Source organism: Anomaloglossus baeobatrachus, chromosome 6 (assembly GCF_048569485.1).
Source record: "Anomaloglossus baeobatrachus isolate aAnoBae1 chromosome 6, aAnoBae1.hap1, whole genome shotgun sequence".
NCBI lineage: Eukaryota > Metazoa > Chordata > Amphibia > Anura > Aromobatidae > Anomaloglossus > Anomaloglossus baeobatrachus.
This window is the reverse complement of record NC_134358.1, coordinates 237,560,542-237,582,403: the sequence shown is the minus strand read 5'-3', so window position 1 is coordinate 237,582,403 and position 21,862 is coordinate 237,560,542. Positions and strand designations below refer to the sequence as shown.

Sequence of the window (21,862 nt, the reverse complement as noted above, 5' to 3'; positions counted from 1 at the left end):
AACTCATCGTAGTAACGCAGCATTAGTCCTCGCTCCCAGGAGTATATTCTCCGTGCTCCAGAGCGCCATCTCCTGGCCACAGCCTCCGCTCACACTGCGCAGGCGCCTCCCAGTGCAGCTGCCGCAGTACATTCTCTGGCTTCCAAGGCTAAACAGACAGCAAGTGGGCGTGGCTATACTTGCGTCACGGCTGCCGGAAGAATACCGCTTCTTGATAGGCCGGCAGTGATTCCTTGACCAATAATTAGGTGCGGGGGCGGGGCTATGAGGTGCCAGTCATCAGCGGCCCTGGGACGAGCGTCCATTGCATTGTCTGCGGTTCCCCGGGGCAGGCGGAGCACAGGTAAAACGGGCACATTCAGCAGCGGTTAGGGGTGCGGGCCCTGTGGCCGGTGAGATAGCGGCTGGTGGCCGGGACGGACGGCTATCCGTGACTGCAGGCGGCCAAGGACAAGCAGGGGTGTATGTGAGCTGTGCGGAGCGGCACGTATGCCGAGAAGCCTGGAATACTGGGGCTGCGGCTCTCCGGGCAGGGAAAACCCCACTCCCTATGGAGCACAAGGCATAAACAATGAGGCTGACGGCTGCAGTGCCACACTCTGCCAGCAGAGGGCAGCACAGGGCTGCGGTATTCACATGCTCTATAGAAGCAGATGGAGCATGATGGGAAAGCGGAGTCACTGAAGGGCATGGTGCCCATGGTGGTGAGGGGCGTGTGACAGATGCAGCAGAGCTGAATAGTTCGGTTTGACCTCTGTAGCCCCCATTCTGCGTCCCCCCTTTTGTCTTTTGTATGTTTCCATTTTTTGGGGGTCAAATTCGTTATTATACAGTTCATGAATTTTTGCACAAAGTATAAAGTAATCTTTTATTTGTGTCTTTAACTGTTTTTGCAAATTCTTTTAGTGCAAAAGTTAAATATATTGGGAAAAATAACAAATATATATAACCCGGTGCCATTTCACCGCCCTCAGCTCTGCTACATCCGCTTATATTCTGGTATTCCTGCGGCTGAGAGCTGTGATACCCCCATATAGGGGGCAGGTTCTCTGAAGAATGGCTTGGAGGCCCAGGTTTGGGGTTGCTAGGCAACCTGCAAACATTGTGGTTCTTTAAACACAAATGTGATTAGATTGTAAGGACTAGTGAGTGGCTCCAGTCACCTACAAATGTAGGGATCACTGCGCTATCTCCTCTCTGCCAGTGCTGGGCGCCATCTATAAAGGGCACAAAGTGAATCTGACCTTTCACATAGTAACTCGGTCACATTTCAAAATGAAAAGGGGATCTGAAATGTGGGTACTCCTAGTGACCATCACTGGGAAATGCTGCTCTGTTCAGGCATTTAAAGGCACAGTACATATATATATATATATATATATATATATATATATATATATATATATATATATATATATATATATATATATATATATATATATATATATATATATGACATCTGCTTGCTCTGAGTCTTATCTCCTCTCCAGATGTCTGTTTCCTTCTATACCAGGGTTTGTAGCACAAGGCTGTATACATCCCACTACCTAAAGCAAACAGTTCTTGTAATCAGACTTTGACCTGTACTGATCATCCACTGATTAGTACAATGCCAGGGGGCATTGTTCTAGCGCAGATTTATTAGCGTTTAGCCATTTATTGACAATGCGTCATAATCCAACAGATGGTATATTCAGTATAGCTGTATCCTACAGATAGTGAGTGTGTGTGTGTATACACCGTATTTTTCACTTTGTAAGACGCACTTTTTTTCCTCCAAAACGGGATAAAATGGGGGTATGTCTTACAAAACGGATATGACTTACCAGGGCGGCGGTGGTCGAGCGGGGTCATAGGAGACAGGCTCACAAGAAGCGCTCAGGGGTGTTGCGGCATTGATCTGTTGGTGGGCTGCAAGGGTGTCTTGGCGGCAGGCGCATTGAGCTGCGGGCCGACTGTGAGGGTGTCTCGGCAGCTGGTGCATTGAGCTGCGGGCCGACTGTGAGGGTGTCTCGGCAGCAGGTGCATTGAGCTGACTGCCGGCTCAATTGAACCACCCATGGTTGACGCAACGAACTTCAAGAAAATGGTCATGGAGGCAGCGCGTGCACAAATTGATGCGATGGACTTCAAGAAAATGGCTGCGAAGTCCTATCTGCGCACGCACTGCCTCCACGGCCATTTTCTTGAAGTCCATGTCATCAACCGCGGGTGATTTTAAATAGGTCAGCAGTCAGCTCAATGCACCTGCCGCCGAGACACCCCGTGCTAGGACACCTCTGCAGACTGCCCACCAGCAGATAAATCTAATCTATCCATTGTATCTGTGGCAGTATGGTTAGGGTTATTGTCAGGCTGGAAAGTGAACCTATGTCCCAGTTTCAAGTCTATTGCAGCCTCTAACAGGTTTTCCTCCAGGATTGCCCTGTATTTAGCTCCATGCATCTTCCCTATCCCTCTGACTAACTTTCCTGATCCTGCTAAAGAAAAGCATCCGCACAGCATGATGCTGCCACCACCATGTTTAATTGTGGGGATGGTGTTTTCAGGGAGATGCGCAGTGTTAGTTTTCCACCATACATAGCTTTTTGCATTTAGCCCAAAAAGTTCTACTGTGGTTTTATCTGACCACACCAACTTCTTCACATGTCATGTAGGGGATACATATTGTATGTGGCAGAAAATTTTCTAGTCAGATATGACCAAAGTAGAACTTTTTGGGCTCAATGCAAAATCTATATGCAATGGAAAACTAACACTGCACGTCATCCTGAAAATATCATCTCCACAATCAAACATGGTGGTGACAGTATTGTGCTGTAGGGATGCTTTTCTTCAGCAAGGACAGGGAAGCTGGTTAGAGGGATGGAGCTAAATACAGGGCAATCCTAGACTAAAACGTGTTAGGGTACTTTTACACTTGCGTTCAGCGCAGTCCGTCACTATGGAGAATAGCGCAGTCCACTAAGACTTGTATGGACAACGCACTGTAAAGCAAGTGTCAGCGTTGCATCCGCTGGACTATGCAGCGTCGTTATTTTGACGCTGCGTCGGGTGGAAGGAACGCAGCATGTAACGGTATTTTGAGCAGCGCGATCCATAGGATTTCACTGCACATGCTGTTCTTTTTTTTTTTTTAAATCACAAACTTTATTTTGTCTCTCGGTGGCCAAACGTTCAGCTGAGCGCCCGGCCGGCGGCATGTGAGAGCGCTGAGCGCCCGGCCGCCGGCATGTGAGAGCGCTGAGCGCCCGGCCGCCGGCATGTGAGAGCGCTGAGCGCCCGGCCGCCGGCATGTGAGAGCGCTGATCGTTCACAATAGTCTGCTGCCGGTAAAACTGTAAAGAAGAAAAAAAAATTAAAAAAAATAAAGCTTTCCGTTGTTTTGTACGATTCATTGCATCCGTTGTGCCATTATATGCAATGCGTCCGTTGCATCCGTAACACAACGCAACGGATGCCGTTCAACGCAAGTGTGAAAGTAGCCTTAAGGTCCAGTCACACTAAGCAACTTACCAGCGATCCCAACAACGATAGGGATCGCTGGTAAGTTGCTAGGAGGTTGCTGGTGAGATGTCACACTGCGACGCTCCAGCGATCCCACCAGCAACCTGACCTGGCAGGGATCGCTGGAGCGTGGCTACACAAGTTGCTGGTGAGCTCACCAGCAACCAGTGACAAGCCCCCAGCGCAGCGTGGAAGATGCTGCGCTTGGTAACTAAGGTAAATATCGGGTAACCAACCCGATATTTACCTTGGTTACCAGCGCACGGAGCTACACGTGCAGAGAGCAGGGAGCAGCGCACACTGAGCGCTGGCCCCCTGCTCTCCTAGTTACAGCACACATCGGGTTAATTAACCCGATGTGTGCTGCAGCTACATGTGCACAGAGCAGGGAGCAGCGCACAATGCTTAGCGCTGGCTCCTTGCTCTCCTAGTTACAGCACACATCGGGTTAATTAACCCGATGTGTGCTGCAGCTACATGTGCACAGAGCAGGAGCCGGCACTGACAGTGAGAGTGGAGGAGGCTGGTAACAAAGGTAAATATCGGGTAACCAAGGACAGGGCTTCTTGGTTACCCGATGTTTACATTGGTTACCAGCCTCCGCAGAAGCCGGCTCCTGCTGCCTGCACATTTAGTTGTTGCTGTCACACAGAGCGATCTGTGCTTCACAGCAGGAGAGCAACAACTAAAAAATGGCCCAGGACATTCAGCAACAACCAACGACCTCACAGCAGGGGCCGGGTTGTTGCTGGATGTCACACACAGCAACATCGCTAGCAACGTCACAAAAGTTGTTCGTTAGCAGCGATGTTGCTTAGTGTGACGGGGCCTTTAGTGGCAGCAAAAGACTTGAGACTGGATTATAGGTTCACCTTCCAGCAGGACAACGACACTAATAATACTGCCATAGCTACAATGGAATCGTGCAGATTACATTGTTGCAGACCTAAAGTGTCTGGTTTTTCATGCATATTCCTTCAGAACTTTCTTTTTTGGCCTAGTTTTTGTGTCCTCATTGCTTTTAGGATTTCAACTTGCTATTAGTGAATTATAAATATCCTTAAAGGGAACCTATCACCAGGTTTTTACAATCTAAACCAAAACTAGCACCTTTTAAGCAGCGCTTGTGCTGCACTCTATAAGGCTATGTGCGCACGTTGCGTACAAGCCCTGCAGAAATTTCTGCAGCGATCTGAAGAGCACATGTGCGCTTTAGATCGCTGCAGAAATGTCCGTAGTGAGCGCCGATTCCATGCGCTCTGCCTGCAGCTCCTGCCATAGACCGTGCAGGAGCTGCCGGCAAAGCGCAGGAAAGAAGTGACATGTCACTTCTTTTTGCGCAGCGCTTCGGCAGTAGCCGAAGCGCTGCGCTCTTAAACGCCACGTGCGCACGGCCCCTGCACAATCTCCATAGACTGTGCAGGGGACGCAGGACGCATGCAGTTACGCTGCGCTACAAAGCGCAGCGTAACTGCATGTTTTTACGCGACGTGCGCACATAGCCTAAAGGTGTATGCTGTCTCCTGATCTCCCCTAATTTGTTGGGTCTACAGTGGGAGTCAGGGGACAACATGCACCTTTTTGTAGCATGCAGTACAGGCACTGCTTAAGGTGCTAGTTTTGGTTTAGAATGTAAAAATCTGATGTCTGGTTATCGTTTAAAGCACATCTTCGGTGATTTTTAAGTGCAAGTATCCTGCCCCCTATCTTATACTTGCCTGCCGCCGTGTTTCATTTTCCAGTGCCGCATTGGTTGGTGTCCGGCGATTTGTGACCTTTCATGGAGCACGCCTGAGGGCGCAACTTGATATTAGTCTGAGAGCCTTGTTCTGGCCCTCATAGACTTAAGGCCCCTTTACACACTGAGACTTTCTAGCGATCCCACCAGCGATCCCAACCCAGCGATCAGTGTGAGCCTCCCACATAACTCTCCTATGTATAGGCGCACTACTCACACACATAGGAAAAATGCCATAAAAGTAACATACCGTATTTTTCGGACCATAAGACGCACTCACGCCACGGTGATGGGCGTGGCGTGCACGCATAGTAAACAGCTGGCTGTGATCACCCCTGGCAACTACAGTCTGGAGTGATCATGTGCAGCTGTATTCACTGCTCCCCGCGCATCATCATCAGCGCGGGGTGCAGTGAATCAGTACGGCATACTCACCGTTCCCTGCAGCTTCGCGATGGCCTCCTGTCTGCCGGTCAGCTGATCTGTGTAGAGAGCGGTGAGCACAGCGATGACGTCATCGCTGTGCGCGCTGCTAATCACGCAGGTCAGCTGACCGGCTGACAGGAGGACGAGCGGTGCTGCAGGGAAGTGACCATGACTGCTCCACACAGATCAGCGGTGCTGCCGCCACAGACGGGGAGAAGCAGTGCTGCATGGAGTGAGGAAAGGGGAGTATAAACTCTTTTTTTTTTTTTTTTTTTATTTTTTTTTGGTGATACAGGATACAGGCCATATAGCAGGATAAGGGCATATACCAGGATGGGGTACATATACAAGGCAGGAGGATCATTACCAGGATGGGGTACCTTTTTAGTAGAGAATTTGGGGACATTACCCCCATAACAGTGTCAGCAGCAGATCCTCGCCCCATTACAGTGTGTCATGACCACAGTTTTTGCTTAAAATTTTATTTTCCTCCTCTAAAACCAGGGTGCGTCTTATGGTCCAGTGCGTCTTATAGTCTGAAAAATACGGTACCTTGCTCCTGTTTACCTGGTGCTAGTCTCTGGTTTCTGATGCACTGATTTTCCGCAACAGCATATGTGATGAAGTGACGGCATCGTGTCTGCTGTCTGTCGCACACTGTGATTGGTGCCAGTGATTCCATCCTCCACCAATTTATTCACCATGTGGTGATATCGGGATGAAGCCCGGCATCGGAGGGTATGGTGGACCACTGTTTTCAGCCCGTCGGCTAGCTCAGTGGGCTGGACTGGAAAAGCCAGTGGTCCGGTTTTGGCCACTGGCTGACTGCATCCTTTTGAAACTGCCCAGTGGTCGCAAGGTTTGGTTTAAAAATCTTGTTGCCATCCGGTATCACAGTGGATGCATGCATCCAAAACGATCAGCCACAGCATGTGGTATGGGTATTTGTTTAGGGGGTTTTGTGCAGACCAATGAAGGGGGGTAAAAATAATAGGGATCTGCCCTGTTTTTATGTATCAAAGTTGCCCATTCAGATGAATGGGTCCATGGAGGTCAGAGTATTGGTCAGCGCTCTGATGCCATCAATGTGTTGACCGTTTTTTGATGGGACACGTTTTAAAAAGGCAATGTGGTAGTTGGCATCACTTTGCCACTGTTCGTTAAAGATGTAACCTTTTGTGACAATCTAAACATGGAAACATGGCAGCTTTCACCTAAGTTTAGGCCTTATCAAACCGGCCGTACTATGGATCTCGGTTATACAATTCTATACTTGTGTACTTCTGTATACCTATATTTTACAAAGGGGGGCACATGTTTTTTGTTTGTTTTTTTTTTTTTTTTGTGGAGGGTCTATGAGGTAAAGAAAATGCTGAGGTCAAAAGATCTTCTGGAAGCACCATGCTGGGACACATGGCCGATCGGCTTGTAATTCTGCGCTGTACTCAGATGTATCACACATGTGCTCCATACTCTCCTGTGGCTTTGCCATCATACCAATATAATGAAGAAAAAAGCCAGCTCAACTCAAAAAAATGGCATGTATTATAAGATGTGCACTGCACTAAAAATTCCAATCTGTACTACGGTATTTTAAAACTTGAGATTTTTGGCAAAAAATTGCAATTTCTTGAGCTGCCCCGCCACGTCACGGCAAATCACTTTGGGGCAGTCCTACTCTAAAGTATATTTATTTAAAATATGCCATATGGCCTCACATATTAAAAAGTAGAACTGTTTATAGGAGCACTTACCTGGTGCTTTTCAATCCCGTACTCTTGTATACCAATATAATATATGAAAAGCTCTGTGTTCAGCGATCTCTCTAGATGTTTACTGTGTATGTGATATTATACACTCCTATACTATAAAGACAATTTCCAACAAGATTCTGCTTTGGTAAACCAATGTATTTCTGATTTTGTATTTTAGGAACTAATTAGAAGATGTGGCAAAGTGTTGGTTTAACGTTTCTGGTCTTCGTGGCCACTTTAATCTGTGTTCTGCTATTTATGCTGTGTGGTGAGTATGACGTATTTCTTTCTCTAATATATAGTGTGTGTGTGTGTGTGTGTGTGTGTGTGTGTCCGCTAAAGGAATCCGCACCGTCGCATTTACAATCATAACATTTTGCACAGACGCCTCATGTGACCCAGGGAACGTCGTAGACTGTTTTGACAGGAATATTTAACCCCGCACTTTACAGTTACTCTCCAAAAAAACATGCCTCCATTAAAGTGAATGGAGCCTGGAACTACAGTTTATTAATAGCAGCTGTGATTGGTTGCTATAGGATCAAAGGACAGTGTTAGCATAAGAAGGCTATGTGTGAGGTAATATGTCAGAGGGGAGACTGGGAAAGAGACAGACAGCGACACAGACTGGGAGAGAGACAGTTACTATCCCGGGCAATTCCCGGGTACTACAGCTAGTTACTGTATATAATCGTTCCTGAAAAGCTGATGGTGTGCAGTATACAACGTATGTCATAAATGCCTTTATTCCAAATTAGAAAGGGGTTTGATGCGATCAGTCACCATGATTACACGACAACCTTGCTGTAGCTATATGTTTCCCATCATTCCAGAAGAATACCATGTAACGGCAGCTCCAACACAATCCGCAGCACGGTCGAGCACTTGCAACAAGTTTAATTTTTGGACATGAAATACATTAAACATCATCTTTTAAGGATGCCGAACAGTAAGATCTCATATAGGATTCGTTTAATGGATGCATTGTGAGTTTTTCATTAATCAGATGCCATTTTTAGACTATAGCAGAGGCACTAGTAATTATACAAAATATCCAATCTTCAAAAAAAATTAAAATTTTAATATCTCTATTCTCTGGCCTCTATTCTCTAGCCTCGGACAAGACAGTATTAACCCCTTAACGACCGCGGGCCGTAAAATTACGTCCTAAATGACATAATCTTACTGCCCGCGGTCCTCCGGCGGCAGCATGCCGCGATCGGCGCACATCTCAGCTGATTTTCACAGCTGAGATGTGTGCCTGCTAGGCACGAGCAGAATCGTTATCTGCTCGTGCCGATTAACCCCTTATAATGGCGCTGTCAATACATGACAGCGCCATTATAAGCGCAATCGCGGTAAAGTTTTACTTACCGCCGAAACCGGAAGTCACGTGACGCGATCACGTGACTCCCGATAGTTGTCATGGTAGTACAGGGTCATGTGATGACTCCTGTACTACACATGAATTGGTTTCACTTTCGCTGTGCCCGGGGCACAGCAAAAGAGAAAGGCAGCGTATCTGCTGTTTACAGCCTTCCAGCTGTGATCAGCAGATACTGCAGAGCGATCGGAATGCTGATCGCAATAGCCCCCTAGGGGGACTAGTAAAATAAAAAAAAAAAGTAAAAAAATAAGTTTTAAAAAATTAAAAAAAAACAAAAAAACCTAAAAGTTCAAATCACCCCCCATTCGCCCCATTGAAAATTAAAGGGTTAAAAAAATAAAAAATATACACACATTTGGTATCGCCGCGTTCAGAAACGCCCGATCTATCAAAATATAAAATCAATTAATCTGATCAGTAAACGGCGTAGCGGCAAAAAAATTCCAAACGCCAAAACGACGTTTTTTTGTCGCCACAACTTTTGCGCAAAATGCAATAAGAGGCGATCAAAACGTAGCATCTGCGCAAAAATGGTACCGGTAAAAACGTCAGCTCGAGACGCAAAAAATAAGCCGTCATTGAGCCTAAGATCCCGAAAAATGAGAACGCTACGGGTCACGGAATATGGCGTAAAACGTGCGCCACTTTTTTCGGACAAACTTCCGATTTTTTTTTAACCCCTTATATAAAAGTAAACCTATACATGTTTGATGTCTACGAACTCGCACTGACCTGAGGCATCACACCCACACATCAGTTTTACCATATAGTGAACACAGTGAATAAAATATCTCAAAAACTATAGTGCTATCGCACTTTTTTTGCAATTTTTCAGCATTTGGAATTTTTTTGCCATTTTCTAGTACACAATATGGTAAAACTGATGGTTTCATTTAAAAGTACAGCTCGTTCCGCAAAAAATGAGCCCTCACATGACCATATTGACTGAAAAATAAAAAAGTTACGTCTCTCAGAAAAAGAATGGCGAAAAAAAAAACGGAAAGCGAAAAATCGGCCGGTCGTGAAAGGGTTAAAGGGAACCTGTCGGGTCCAATATGCACCCAGACTCACGAGCAGTTCTGGGTGCATATTGCTAATCCCTGCCTAACCGTCCCTGTATACACTAGCATAGATAAAAGAGATCTGTAGAGAAAGTATTTCTAATGATCTTTTATCGTATGCTAATGAGCGATGGACTAGTCCCCTGGGCGTTAGTTTGCCTGGCCAGTTTGCATGTTAGTATTCCCACAGGGACGTACTAACATGCTAATGAATGTGCAGCGTCAGAGGATGATCTCGCTCACCTCTCCCCCGGCATCACGTCGGACGATGGATTTCGGCTCAGTGCACATGACCCAAACTCTGGTGTCATGCGCACTGAGCCGAAATCCACTGTTGGACGTGATGGCGGCGTAGAGGTGAGTGAGATCCTCTGACGCTGTGTATTCATTAGCATGTTGGCACACCCACAGGGACGTACATACATGCTAATAAAGCCGAGTAGCAAGGGGAACTAATGCCCAGGGGACTAGTCCCCTCGCTCATTACCATACAATAAAAGATCTTTGGAAATACTTTTTCTAAAAATCTCTATCTATGCTACCAGATACAGGGACGGTTAGGCAGGATTAGCAATATGTACTCAGAACTGCTCGTGGTTCTCGGTGCATATTGCACCTGACAAGTTCACTTTAACCTCTTCCTGTCACAGCCAATTTTCACTTTACCACCTCTAAGTGTTTTTTTTTTTTTTTCTTCCTTTCTTCTAAGAGCCATAGCCTTTTCTTTTAAAAATTACCCAGCAATACGATTGTTCAACTTCGTATGATTGTTTGATGCCAACCTTGTAATGTTTTTGCTCTGAATAGATGATCACATATTAACTGTTTACAGATAAAGCATCAAGTGATATTAGTGTTAATACATTTTCCGTATAAGGCTATGCGCGTACTGAGCGTTTTTGCACGTTTTTGGGGTACGGTTTTGGGCTCAAAACTGCATCCCCAGCAAAGTCTGACTTTTTTCATTTTTCCTGTCCGCACACAGCTTTTTTTTTTTTTTATTTTTGAGCTAAAAAAAAATGGACGTGTCAATTCTTTACTGCGGTTTTCACCCATGCAATGCATTGGTAAAGCGCAACAAAACGCAGTGATCAAAAACGCATGCGTCTATGCCACGGGAGCGTTTTGTGCATTTACGCGGCCAAAAACGCAGCGTTTTTGAGAAGTGCAAAAACGTCATAGTGCGCACATAGCCTTAAGGTACTTGCAACTTAAAGAAGTTGTCCAGTTACCAAAACTGATGATTTTTTTTTTTTTCTGATAAATCTTGCTAATATGTGCCTCTCCACACATCTATTATGTTTTTTTTCAGCAATATTACCTTTTATCGTGCTCTAGCAGCACATCCTCATTGCTGGCTCCAGCTCTGATGGGGTTAATCTCTCTTCTGACTTCCTGGGTTCAGTTCCTACAACTCCCATAATTCTTTGTGGCTCTAGGGCTGTATCTAACACACCCACTGTATCTAACACACCCACTCAGCTCTCCTCTCCACCCAAAGACTCCTCCCTACCTCTTTCCAGTGTGGATGCACTGAGAGCAATCACAGCAGAGACAGCCGAAGCTCCCAGCTCGGCACAACCAGGGGAAGAAGCGTCTGCTTGTTCTCACATAGTTCGTCTGTGTGTACAGAAATTATGATTATTAGCCAGCGCAACATGTGAAAAAAAAAAAGATGGGGTCATGAGATTGCTTTTTTTTTTTTTTTTTTTTTCCCCTCTTGCCTAGTCTGTGTGTCGTCCCTATCATCCGTGTGGCATGCATTTTTGCAGGCTACTTTCACATCAGCGGTTTTTTTTTGTTTTTTATGACCGGATCCTGTGGATTAAATGTGCAGTGCATGCAACTGTTATTTTACCGGATCCTTCTGCAGCAGGACACAGAATTTATCGGTCGGCACTGGAGTCAGCTGACTCCTGATCTCACAGCCCGCACGCGCTGCAATGGCTGCAGGTTAACAGCAGTCACTGCCTGCTGCCGATCACGTGTGATAGTGTGCAGGCTGTGTGGTCAGTTCAGCTGAGCTCAAGTCAGATGACTCCAGTGTCGGCCGATGAGGCTAGGGCCACACTGGGATTACTGCGATCCCTTCGCATGACACTCGGCTCACGCTGGCAGTACAGCAGAGCTGAGTGTCATGCGTGTGTCCCTGCGACTGAGGTCCGACTGTGCGAGTGGGCCTCAGCTGCGGGGGCGGTCCAGCACTCAGGAGGGCCGGGCCAGCGCTGTGGAGGGGCAGGCGGGCCGGCACTGAGGAGGGGTGGGAGGGATTTCTCTCCCTCTCTCCTCCGTAGTCGGCTATTGCGATTCTCACTCTGCACTCGCGGTACACCGATGTACCGCAAGTGCAGTGTGGTTTTTCTCACCCCATACACTTGAATGGGTAAAAGAGAGAGTCTTGCATTACAGTTGTAGCATGCTGCGATTGTTTTCTCGGTCCGATTAGGGCCGAGAAAATTGCTCATGTGCGCTGATACACAGGCTAATATTGGTCCGAATGGAATGCGGTGTTTTTATCGCACTCCACTCGCACCGTGTTTCTTGCCATGTGGCTTAGGCCTTACTTGTTCTGTGTCCCCCTGCATCCATCGCAACATGTGCGGGCTGGAGTTCAGCTGAGTTCAGATCAACTGACTCCAGTTCTGGACTGAACTTGGGTGACCTCACAGCCCACACACGCTGCGATGGATACAGGGGGACACAGAACAAGTAATCAGCCGACACTGGAGTCATCTGATTACTTGTTCTGCTGGCGCTGTGGTCAGGAGTGAGCAGTAAAATGCTCTGGTGCTCGATGGGCAAAGCCCATGTCGATTTTATTAATTTTTCTTATTAAAGGTTTTTGCCTAAACATTTTTTTTTTTTTTAAAAAAGACGTGGGCTTCACAATATTTTTTTTTTTTTTTTTTTTTTTTTTTTTTTGTACGCTAGCCAGGTACAGAAGGCAGGTACGGGATGCTCCCAACACCCAGCTGCCTTTTTGTACCCAGCTTGGAACCAAAAATATAGGGAAGCGCTATTTTTTTTTTTTTTTTTTTTTTTTTTTTATTTCATAAATTTCATGAAATGGTTTAAAAAAAAAAAAAAAAATCACAGAGAAAAATACTTTATTAGAAATAAATGCACACACATTAGGGACTCTGTTTATTACTCTCGCTCACCCCTCCACGATCGAGAGATTTCTGTACTATTGTGCAGGTGACAGACTGCAGACAGTTGGTCCCATGCAGCAGGACAGGTGACAGAGCAGAGTGGTGACATTCTCTGCTCTGACAGTGTGTGCTGCATGTCACTAACTTGCTCCACTCTGACTTCTGCTGCATAGGACCCACTTTCTCCACTTTTACTTGCACAACAACTCCCAGAGTGGAGCAAGATAGTGACATATAGCACACTGTTGGAGCAGAGCATGTCACTCTCTCCACTCTGGGACTTGTTGTGCAGGTGAGAGTGGAGAAAGTTGTTACTATGCAGCAGAAGTTACCAGAGTGGAGCAAGTTAGTGACATTTATCATCCGGTCACCTGCACAACAAGTCCCAGAGTGGAGCAAGATAGTGACATATAGCACACTGTGTGAGAGCAGAGCATGTCACAAACTGTCTCCACTCTGGGACTTGTTGTGCAGGTGACAGTGGAGAAAATTGGTCCCATGCAGCATCCGGTCACCTGTGCTGCTGGTAGGAGCACATGACCACACTGCCGACACCGCAGGCTCTCCTGACCGCTGAGCACAGCGGGCAGATAGTGTGATTACATACTTGCGTCACAGGGGGGATTTCAGCTGAAGAAACACCAACCCCCGCCCCCCCCCCCCCCCCGGACTACACTGGCGCCCCACCAATCTGCCTGACACTCAGCCCACTTCACCGCTCCACACTGACGTCCCGTACCATCATCCGGATCCTCCCCTCGATGCTGGGCTGTGACGTGCAATAGTCGCCACCCACAGCCCTGTCACAGCCCTGTCAATCAATGTGAGTGGCCCCAGCATCCTCTGACGTAACCGTCATGTTTGAGAGCCTGGAACTTGACGGGACGTAAGAGGATACTAGCAGCCACAGCACCAGGGGGTCATGTGAACGGCACTGAGTGTGCAGGATAGCGCCGCTCAGAGCCAGAACTGCAAATAGAAGCCAATGCCGAAAACGCCTATAATGGTAAAGTACACTCATAGAGAAAATAAAAAAATGGGTGAACCACCCCTTTTTAAGGTAGATAAAGAAGTAAGGATCACAGATAAATATTAGGTGATCACGTTAATGCAGTAATCCTGTAGCAGTAAATGCAGCTTATGGTAGATCACCCCTATATAATTATCCCAGTGTTTTGCTCTGCTCCTGATAGTTTAACGAGAGAAGACACCCCCCCCCCCCCCCCCATATAGCTACCAGTTCCCCGCCACCTCGACATTTTTCCCCATCCTTGATACTGGTTCATCAGGAGGCCTCATATGGGTCTAGCAAAATGGCGACACAAGCAAAACAAAGGTTCTTACCATAGAAACATGTTTGGTATCACTGTTCTTATATTCACCTAGTAATTCAAGGTAAGTTTTACTATATAATGAATGCTGTCAAAACAATCCCATAAAGAAGAAAAAAATGGTAGTTTGCCACACTTACACACACACACACACACACACACACACACACACACACACACACACACATATTTCAGTACATCACAAAATGACTGGTGTCATTAAGAGGTAAAACTTGTTTTGTTTGTTTTTTTTTCTTTTGTTTTTTTTAAAACAGGACAAGACCTCATACGTCAACAGAAAATAAAAAAAAGTTATGGTTCTTGGACGAAGGGGAGGGAAAAAATAAAGCACAAAATTTGCCTGGTCAGGAAGGGGTTTAAAAAAAAAAAATAAAATAATTGGGGTTTGTGGTGTGATAGATCTATCTAATATTATATAACTTTTTTTTTTTTCTTTTTTTTTTTTCAGCTCAGTCACTTTATATTTCAGTCGCTGGTTTTTATTGTCTCTACACTAAATTCAAAAACAGCTCACATAGGACATTCATTAGAAAAATCGTACATAAAAAGAAATGGCCTTACAAATGCACTGGCAGAATACAACAGACCACCCCCAGGATAAGGGCAGGAGCAGCACAGGTTCAAGATACTGACAAAACAACCACTCAGACACCTACTAATTCATGGAGGTGGCTGCCTAGTATTAACACTAGCAGTCCCAGAGAGGGGTCATTTAACATTTCTACCATTGGAACCCTATGGAGCTCGAAATTCCTGGGACTTCTAGTGTTGAACGTGTGCAGATTAGGCTTGCATAGGGCACCAGTCTGTGATGCGGTGTCTTGCTTATTGATGGTGCCCATATGATTTACATCAGGCGAGTTGTCCAGCATTTATATAAGTGAACCCCATTGGACAGACACCCCAATTCACACTAAAGGGTCTCACTATCTCTGCCAGCACCCTTCAATTTTTTTTTTTTTTTTTTTTTATCTTCGTATGTGTAAGCGAAAACCAGGAGTGGAACATCAGAGAAGAAGAATAGTAACACATGTACCACCTCTGCTGCTTTTTTTTTTTTTTTTTTTTTTTTTTTTTTTTTTTTTTTTAAAAAAAACCCTTTCTGATTTTGGATTACAAATACTAAGGTCAAATACTCAGTGTGTGCACGGGGCCTTAGACTCCAGCTGTATTGTGTTGGCTATGTGTGTCTTACTCTGACATGCTTCAATGTTTTAGAGAGGATCTATTTTGGAAAGTCAGGCCAGAACTTGGATGACTGGCCCTCGGGCAGGTCCCAGTGGCTTCTCCCTGCTCTGCTACCATAGGCCTGAAATGCCTCTTCCTAAACAGACAGTGGAAGAGACCTTTTAGTCTAGGGTTACAGGGCAGGAGAAGCCGCTGTAGACCTGCTTCTGCCTTGGTCCAATCATCTAAAACTCACAGCCCTTGGCATTTCAGAGTAGAACAGACTTGGCATCAATAACTCAGTAGGTGTCTAAGTCTTGCCGCCTGTGAGTTGGGCAGCATGAATTTGCTGTCAGATTCCCTTTTAAACAGATATCATAAGCGGTGGCATCTGTTGCCCTTTAATAAATATGAAGTTTTTGACTATCCACATCGTGCTCGTTTTTACCTTTGAAACGTCTTTGCCATGTTGGGATAGTTATGTTACTTCCAATATGTGTTTTGTAACCTTTTTTTCTCTTGTTCTTTAGGCTGGTACGTCGTGTGGCATCTGTTCTTGTCTAAATTCAAGTTTCTCAGAGAACTTGTTTGTGACAGTGGATCACTACAAGGAGATAGCGAGTCGTCATCATCGTCGTCCTCATCATCAGTAGCAGAGTCAGAACCTTCATCCACTCCACAAAGAACCAGACCAAAGACTGCGCGACAGAGGAAAGTCCCAACAGACGAAGCAACTTAACGATCTTTGATCATTGGGAATCTGACGTTGGCATATGCACTGTAGGAGGCAACACTAGGACTTTGGTAATAAATCCAAGCTTATATCGCATTGATCATCAAACCTCTGTGTTAGAAATACATACCGAAGAGTTGTCAATGGGTAGAAATCATTCATCGCATGACCTTAGCCATGGAATCATAACCTACTTTGTAAAACTGCAGCCATTCTCTTAACTAGCTTCGATATGAACTTGGCTGGTTGAGCGTTATCTGCTCTGTACCTACAAATGCTGGATAATTTAGTATGTCAGAGCGGTCAGTATACGCCTCAATTAGTACCTTCTGGATTACCAAACACCAGCCTAAGACGCCTTGTAATGAAATCATTGATCGCTTCGAGAGCCATGATGTCGTGACGGACGGCAGCCTCCACCATACTGGTTTACGGTTTGCCTCGCTGCTATTTCTGCCTTGTTCTGATATCATTTGTCTTGCTTTTTTTTTTTTCTTTTTCCCCAGCAAGAGCAAAGCACTGTGGGAACATCAGGATTATCAACGTCATAGCTGCAAAACGTCACCTGCTAAATATGGAACAAACCCCTCTATTATTCTGTTTGACACAGCATACCATTGTCACCCCCGATCAGCCTCAAGAAGTATTCTTGCTACTTCTTGATCCTGGACTTTTTTCCTCTAATTTCACACTGGATGTGGCATCATAATGGGCATTCACATGGCCATTGTCAAGACAAATGGTGGCTTGTTTGTCGGTGGTACTGATGCAATATAATTCCTTTTTACTGTGAAATTTTCATCCACCAGTGACAATGAAATTGTAATTTTTCCATTCTTATGTTTACATTACATAATGTTACCCTTTTTCCATGCAGATTTCAGAGCGGTCATATCTCCTAGTTAGACATGCATATTGGCGATATGAACGCTTTATAAATCGTCATATCAACTCATGGTCACGTAAAGGCAAGTCCCTTACCCTCAGGCCATACTTTCAGTAACCATAGAGGTCTACGGTTTATGGATTTGTTTGACTTTTTAAGTACTGTAATGGTTCACGTACCTGTAATATTACAGATACACTTGGCGGATTGTGCATGTATTTACAGAGAAAATTAATTTTAAGCAATGGTTTCCCAAAATATGGGAAGATCAGATGTTGCTTTATGAAGTAGTAAGTTCGGATGTAGTATTTTTGTTGACGTGGCAGATAAAGGTCCAATATATAATAAGCTAACATTACTATCTATACTAACAAGTGTATAATCATGCTGACATGCGTATGTACTGTACGTAAAAGGCCTAGGTGAGGGATGAATTGGTAGAGATAATCAATTGCTGATTAATCAGAAAAACCTCAATGCAAATAGTTCTGTGTACTAGAGAGTCAGTGAAGCGTTTTTTTTAAAATGTATGTTTTTGTTTTAAAATCAGTTTCCGGAATATCATTGATTTTTCTTTAGACGTCAGCATACTATAGGTGGAGAATAGGTACTGAATGCATTTGCCTGTTTGAAAAATGCTCAATTTACCATTTTATAATCTCAGATCATCTAAAAAAAAAAGATATATATATATATATATATATATATATATATATATATATCTGTATGCAAATGTAACTGTAATACACAGCCCCTAAAGAACTTTGCCAATGGCTCTATTGAGGTTCTTTGTATAAATATGGTGGCCATATCCTTCTAGAGAGGCCCAACCATTGGTTATCTCTAGTTTGAGAGCATCATAGTTTTTGTTTTTTGTTTTTTTTGTTTTGTTTTTTTTCTTGGGGAATTTGTTTTGGAACGATGAAGGGGTCAAAAAAAAATCATAAATTCTCAGGAGACCCAGGCCTGGTCTGTGCATAAGAATGCGAAATACAGGTGCGAAACCGGCCTTAGTCGGAGCGGAGCGTGGATGACATGAGGGTCTTTAGCTCGGGAAGACCTGACTGACATGCATTACAGATGCTGACCATTGGATTTAATAGGGACTGTATAATGCTTTGCTTTCCCTGTGGTTGCGATGCAGGTGAATTAAACACTTTGCGGTTAAGATCCAACACTAATTGCTGTGAGGTCTAAATTACAGTGGTTATCAACAATAAGTTGATAGGGTTCACCTCTATTAAATGTTCATTATTTAGCCTCCATTGCATTTTTCCAACTCACTAGATCAGTGGCAACAGACTTCTTATCCAAATTGATTTTTATTTTTGTTTGGTGGTTTTTTAATTAAATGGAAGCCATCATCATAACATGACCTATTGATTAAATCAGGTTTTGTTTGTTCTTTTATGTTTCTTTTTTCTTACATATGCCATTTAAAGGCAAAGAAATTGAACTTTTCACATTGGCTGCAGGGGTATTTTAGACTAACATATATTTTTTTTCTTCTTTTTCAGGAAACTCATGCATAGCCATTAGGCCGACGTCACGCTTGCGATTGACTCGCACGAGTGCAATGTGAGAATCTCGCATTGCACTCGGACCAATGTTAATCAACAAGGGAACTCCGATTGTGTATATTTTTTTTTTTTTTTGGCCAATTCAGACTGCGGAAAAAAACACAGCATGCTGCGATTTCTAGAGTTTCTCGTGCGAGTCTCTCTAATGAAAGTCTATGGGTGTGAGAGAAAAACTGATGTCACACGGACCATCCTTGTGACATCCGTTTTTCTAAACACAATTCTATCATGTAGCACAGAACACTGTACATGCTCCTGTACATGACTGTAATGACTAATAGCTGCTGAGAAAAAAAACGGATCACATACGGATTGCTCACGGACTATTAGGAGAAAAATCACAGACTCTCATTGCACGTGGATCAACACTCAGACAGAGCTCATCCTACTCTCAGGCATGAGAATCGGACTTATTTTTCAATTGCAAGGGTGACGCCGGCCTTCTAGTCAGACTGACCTTTTTTCTTTTGTATTGAAGTGTTTAATCAGCCTGTGCAAAGGTTGTAGTGAAGGGAAGAGGAGCAGGGTCAGCTGTGACATCTATTGTAAATGGTGGATCCTGCATAAAGCTAGGGTCATACGTAGCGACGCAGCAGCGATCACGACTACCTCCCTTATCAGGATCGCTGCTGCATCGTTACATGGTCCCTGGTGAGCTGTCAAACAGGTAGATCTCACCAGCCACCAGCGACGCGTGGAAGTGATGCTGCGCTTGGTAACTAAGGTAAATATCGGGTAACCAAGCAAAATGCTTCGCTGGTTACCCGATATTTACCTTGGTTACCAGCGCACACCACTTAGTGCTGGTTCCCTGCACTCCTAGCCACAGCACACATCAGGTTAATAAGCAAACCCTTGCTTATTTACCCGATGTGTAGTCTTGCTAGGAGTGCAGGGAGCCGGCACTGGCAGCGTGAGAGCGGCGGCTGCTGGTAACCAAGGTAAATATCGGGTAACAAGCGAAGCACTTCGCTTGGTTACCCGATGTTTACCTTGGTTACAGCTTACCGCAGGCTGCCAGAAGCCGGCTCCCTGCTCTCTTCAGTTCGTCACTCTCTTGCTGTCACACACAGCGATGTGTGCTTCACAGCGGGAGAGCAACATCCAAAAAATGAAGCAGGACATTCAGCAACTACTGGCGAGCTCACAGCATGGGCCAGGTCGTTGCTGGATGTCACACACAGCGACAGCGACGGGATGTCGCTGCTACGTCACAGAAAATGGTGACTTAGCAGCGGTGTCGTTGTCGCTTTGTGTGACACCACCTTTAGCCACTGTGTGCAGAGGTGTTAATTGTCATTGTTCGGCTATGTTTTCATGTGGATTTTGTGTGGTTTGCTTTTATTCCACTTATTGGTGAGGGGGGAAAAAAGTCGCAAGCACGCTTTAAGAATCGAAATGCTGCAGTTCTTTAATTGTCGGGATTGTAAGAGTTTTCAGAAATCTCATAGCTTTTGTTTGCACTGTATAAAGCCGATTTTTAATTTGCATAATTGCTACAAAAAAAAGGCATGTGAACATAGCCTAATCTTGCCTAAACTGCTAAGCAAACTCCAGTATGTGTGGAGTTATATACAAGTGCCGGATAAAATAGTACAAAAATGGGAAACGTTTTTTTTTTTTTTATATTTATCTAAAACACTTTTTTTTTTTTTTAATTCATGTAACACAAAAACCTGATTTTGTTCAATGTCATTTTCTGATGATGGCGTTCCTTTAACTATAATGAGAATAATATAAAAATTATTATACGTAGGTTTTTAGACAAGATCTTGTATAAGGGAATTTTAGACTTGGATGTATTCTTTTAAGTGGGGTAAGCTAAACACCCTGTTAGGGTACAGGAACTTTGCCTTAGGAATACAGTTTATACTATGTTCTCATGGTGTCACGTTAATAATCTTGTATAATCTCGTCAATTACTTGTTTGTCTGTGCCTCACCAAACGCACTTTATACTCTGTACCACTAGCGTTGAAGAAATGAAGTTGTACGTTAAGTGATTGCACATACGTGCGGACAGTGTGATGTGTGCTTTTTGCCTGGATGTGACGGCTGCTATTTCTTTAGTTGAGTATAATTATCCTAAAGAAATGATGCCGGTAGATCCTTCATCACAAGTAATGGCATCTGGCAGCAGAATTATGCACACTTTTACCTGCTGCGTCATGTTTACACCATGTGGGTCTTTGTTGTCTCATAGGGCATTTTATTAAGGCTCGCTGAGGAATGTCTTGTTTTAGAATATGCCTCTTCAGTGTTATAAACCATTATTAAAGGTAATGTACCTTATAGAAAAGACAGTAATTGAAGCCTTGTGTGTTTTACTGAAACTTCAAATTTATTTATGTTGCATTCATTAAAAGTAACTTGCACCCTCTTCTTCTTCTTTCCCCCCTTTTTTGTGTGGTGCTTTTCTTTGCTCATATTTTATACAACTGTTCAGTAAAACATGGGTCTCAGTGGTAGGGCCCAAACCAATGTAACACTTCTCGCCTCTAAAGCTGATAGGTGAGAACTTGTGTTTTTTTTTTTTGGGGGGGGGGGGGGGGGAGGGGAGCGGCAAACAAGGTGATTGACAGCACCAGCCAGAGTGAAGCTCCGATTGTGGCTGTAAGGCCTCTATCACGTCTGTGGAAAACACATGTGTTTTTCATGGACTCGTTGAAGGTGCGTATGGTCCCATGTGTACCGTGATTTTGTCACCTGTGTCCTTCCCGTGATAGCACATGGAGATCAGGAACTTTTTTACTCACCTGTCCCCGGTGTTGCTGCTTTGGATCCTCTGTGCAGTGACTATATAGTGAGCGGGCCCTGATGCAAGTGGTTTATTTCAAAGACACATGTTTTCTCCTGTATGTGTCACACGGATGTGTGAAATCTGTGCTGCCGGAGAAAAACTGACTTGTCTCTGAGTGAAACACACGGATACGTGTATGCTCCATACGGACACTGTCCTTGTGAAAACACTGATGTGTGCGCAGACCCATTTGATTTTAATGGTTCTGCGTATGTGCATGATTTTGGTACGTATGAAAACTGTCATATGTACTGGAATCACTGACGTGAAGGGGGGCTTTAGAGACAGATGCCATCCATCACGTGTGGAGTGAGCTTAGT

General features: G+C 44.6%; 1 protein-coding gene across 1 annotated transcript; it reads left to right on the top strand.

The window, feature by feature from the left end:
* The first annotated feature begins 253 nt into the window (after positions 1–253).
* SMIM13 (small integral membrane protein 13) lies at positions 254–21,122 on the top strand. Its single transcript, XM_075314758.1, has 3 exons — positions 254–343; positions 7,604–7,693; positions 16,075–21,122. The coding sequence occupies exons 2-3, from the start codon at positions 7,618–7,620 to the stop codon at positions 16,281–16,283; spliced, it is 285 nt and encodes a 94-aa protein (XP_075170873.1). The 5' UTR covers positions 254–343; positions 7,604–7,617; the 3' UTR covers positions 16,284–21,122.
* The last annotated feature ends 740 nt before the right edge of the window (positions 21,123–21,862 follow it).

What these genes read in the sequence shown, in the direction of transcription:
- SMIM13 (XM_075314758.1), top strand. Translation starts at nt 7,618, where the DNA reads ATGTGGCAAAGTGTTGGTTTAACGTTTCTGGTCTTCGTGGCCACTTTA. An exon ending in TCTGCTATTTATGCTGTGTG is followed by an intron (nt 7,694 to 16,074) that starts GTGAGTATGACG and finishes CTTGTTCTTTAG; the next exon opens with GCTGGTACGTCGTGTGGCAT.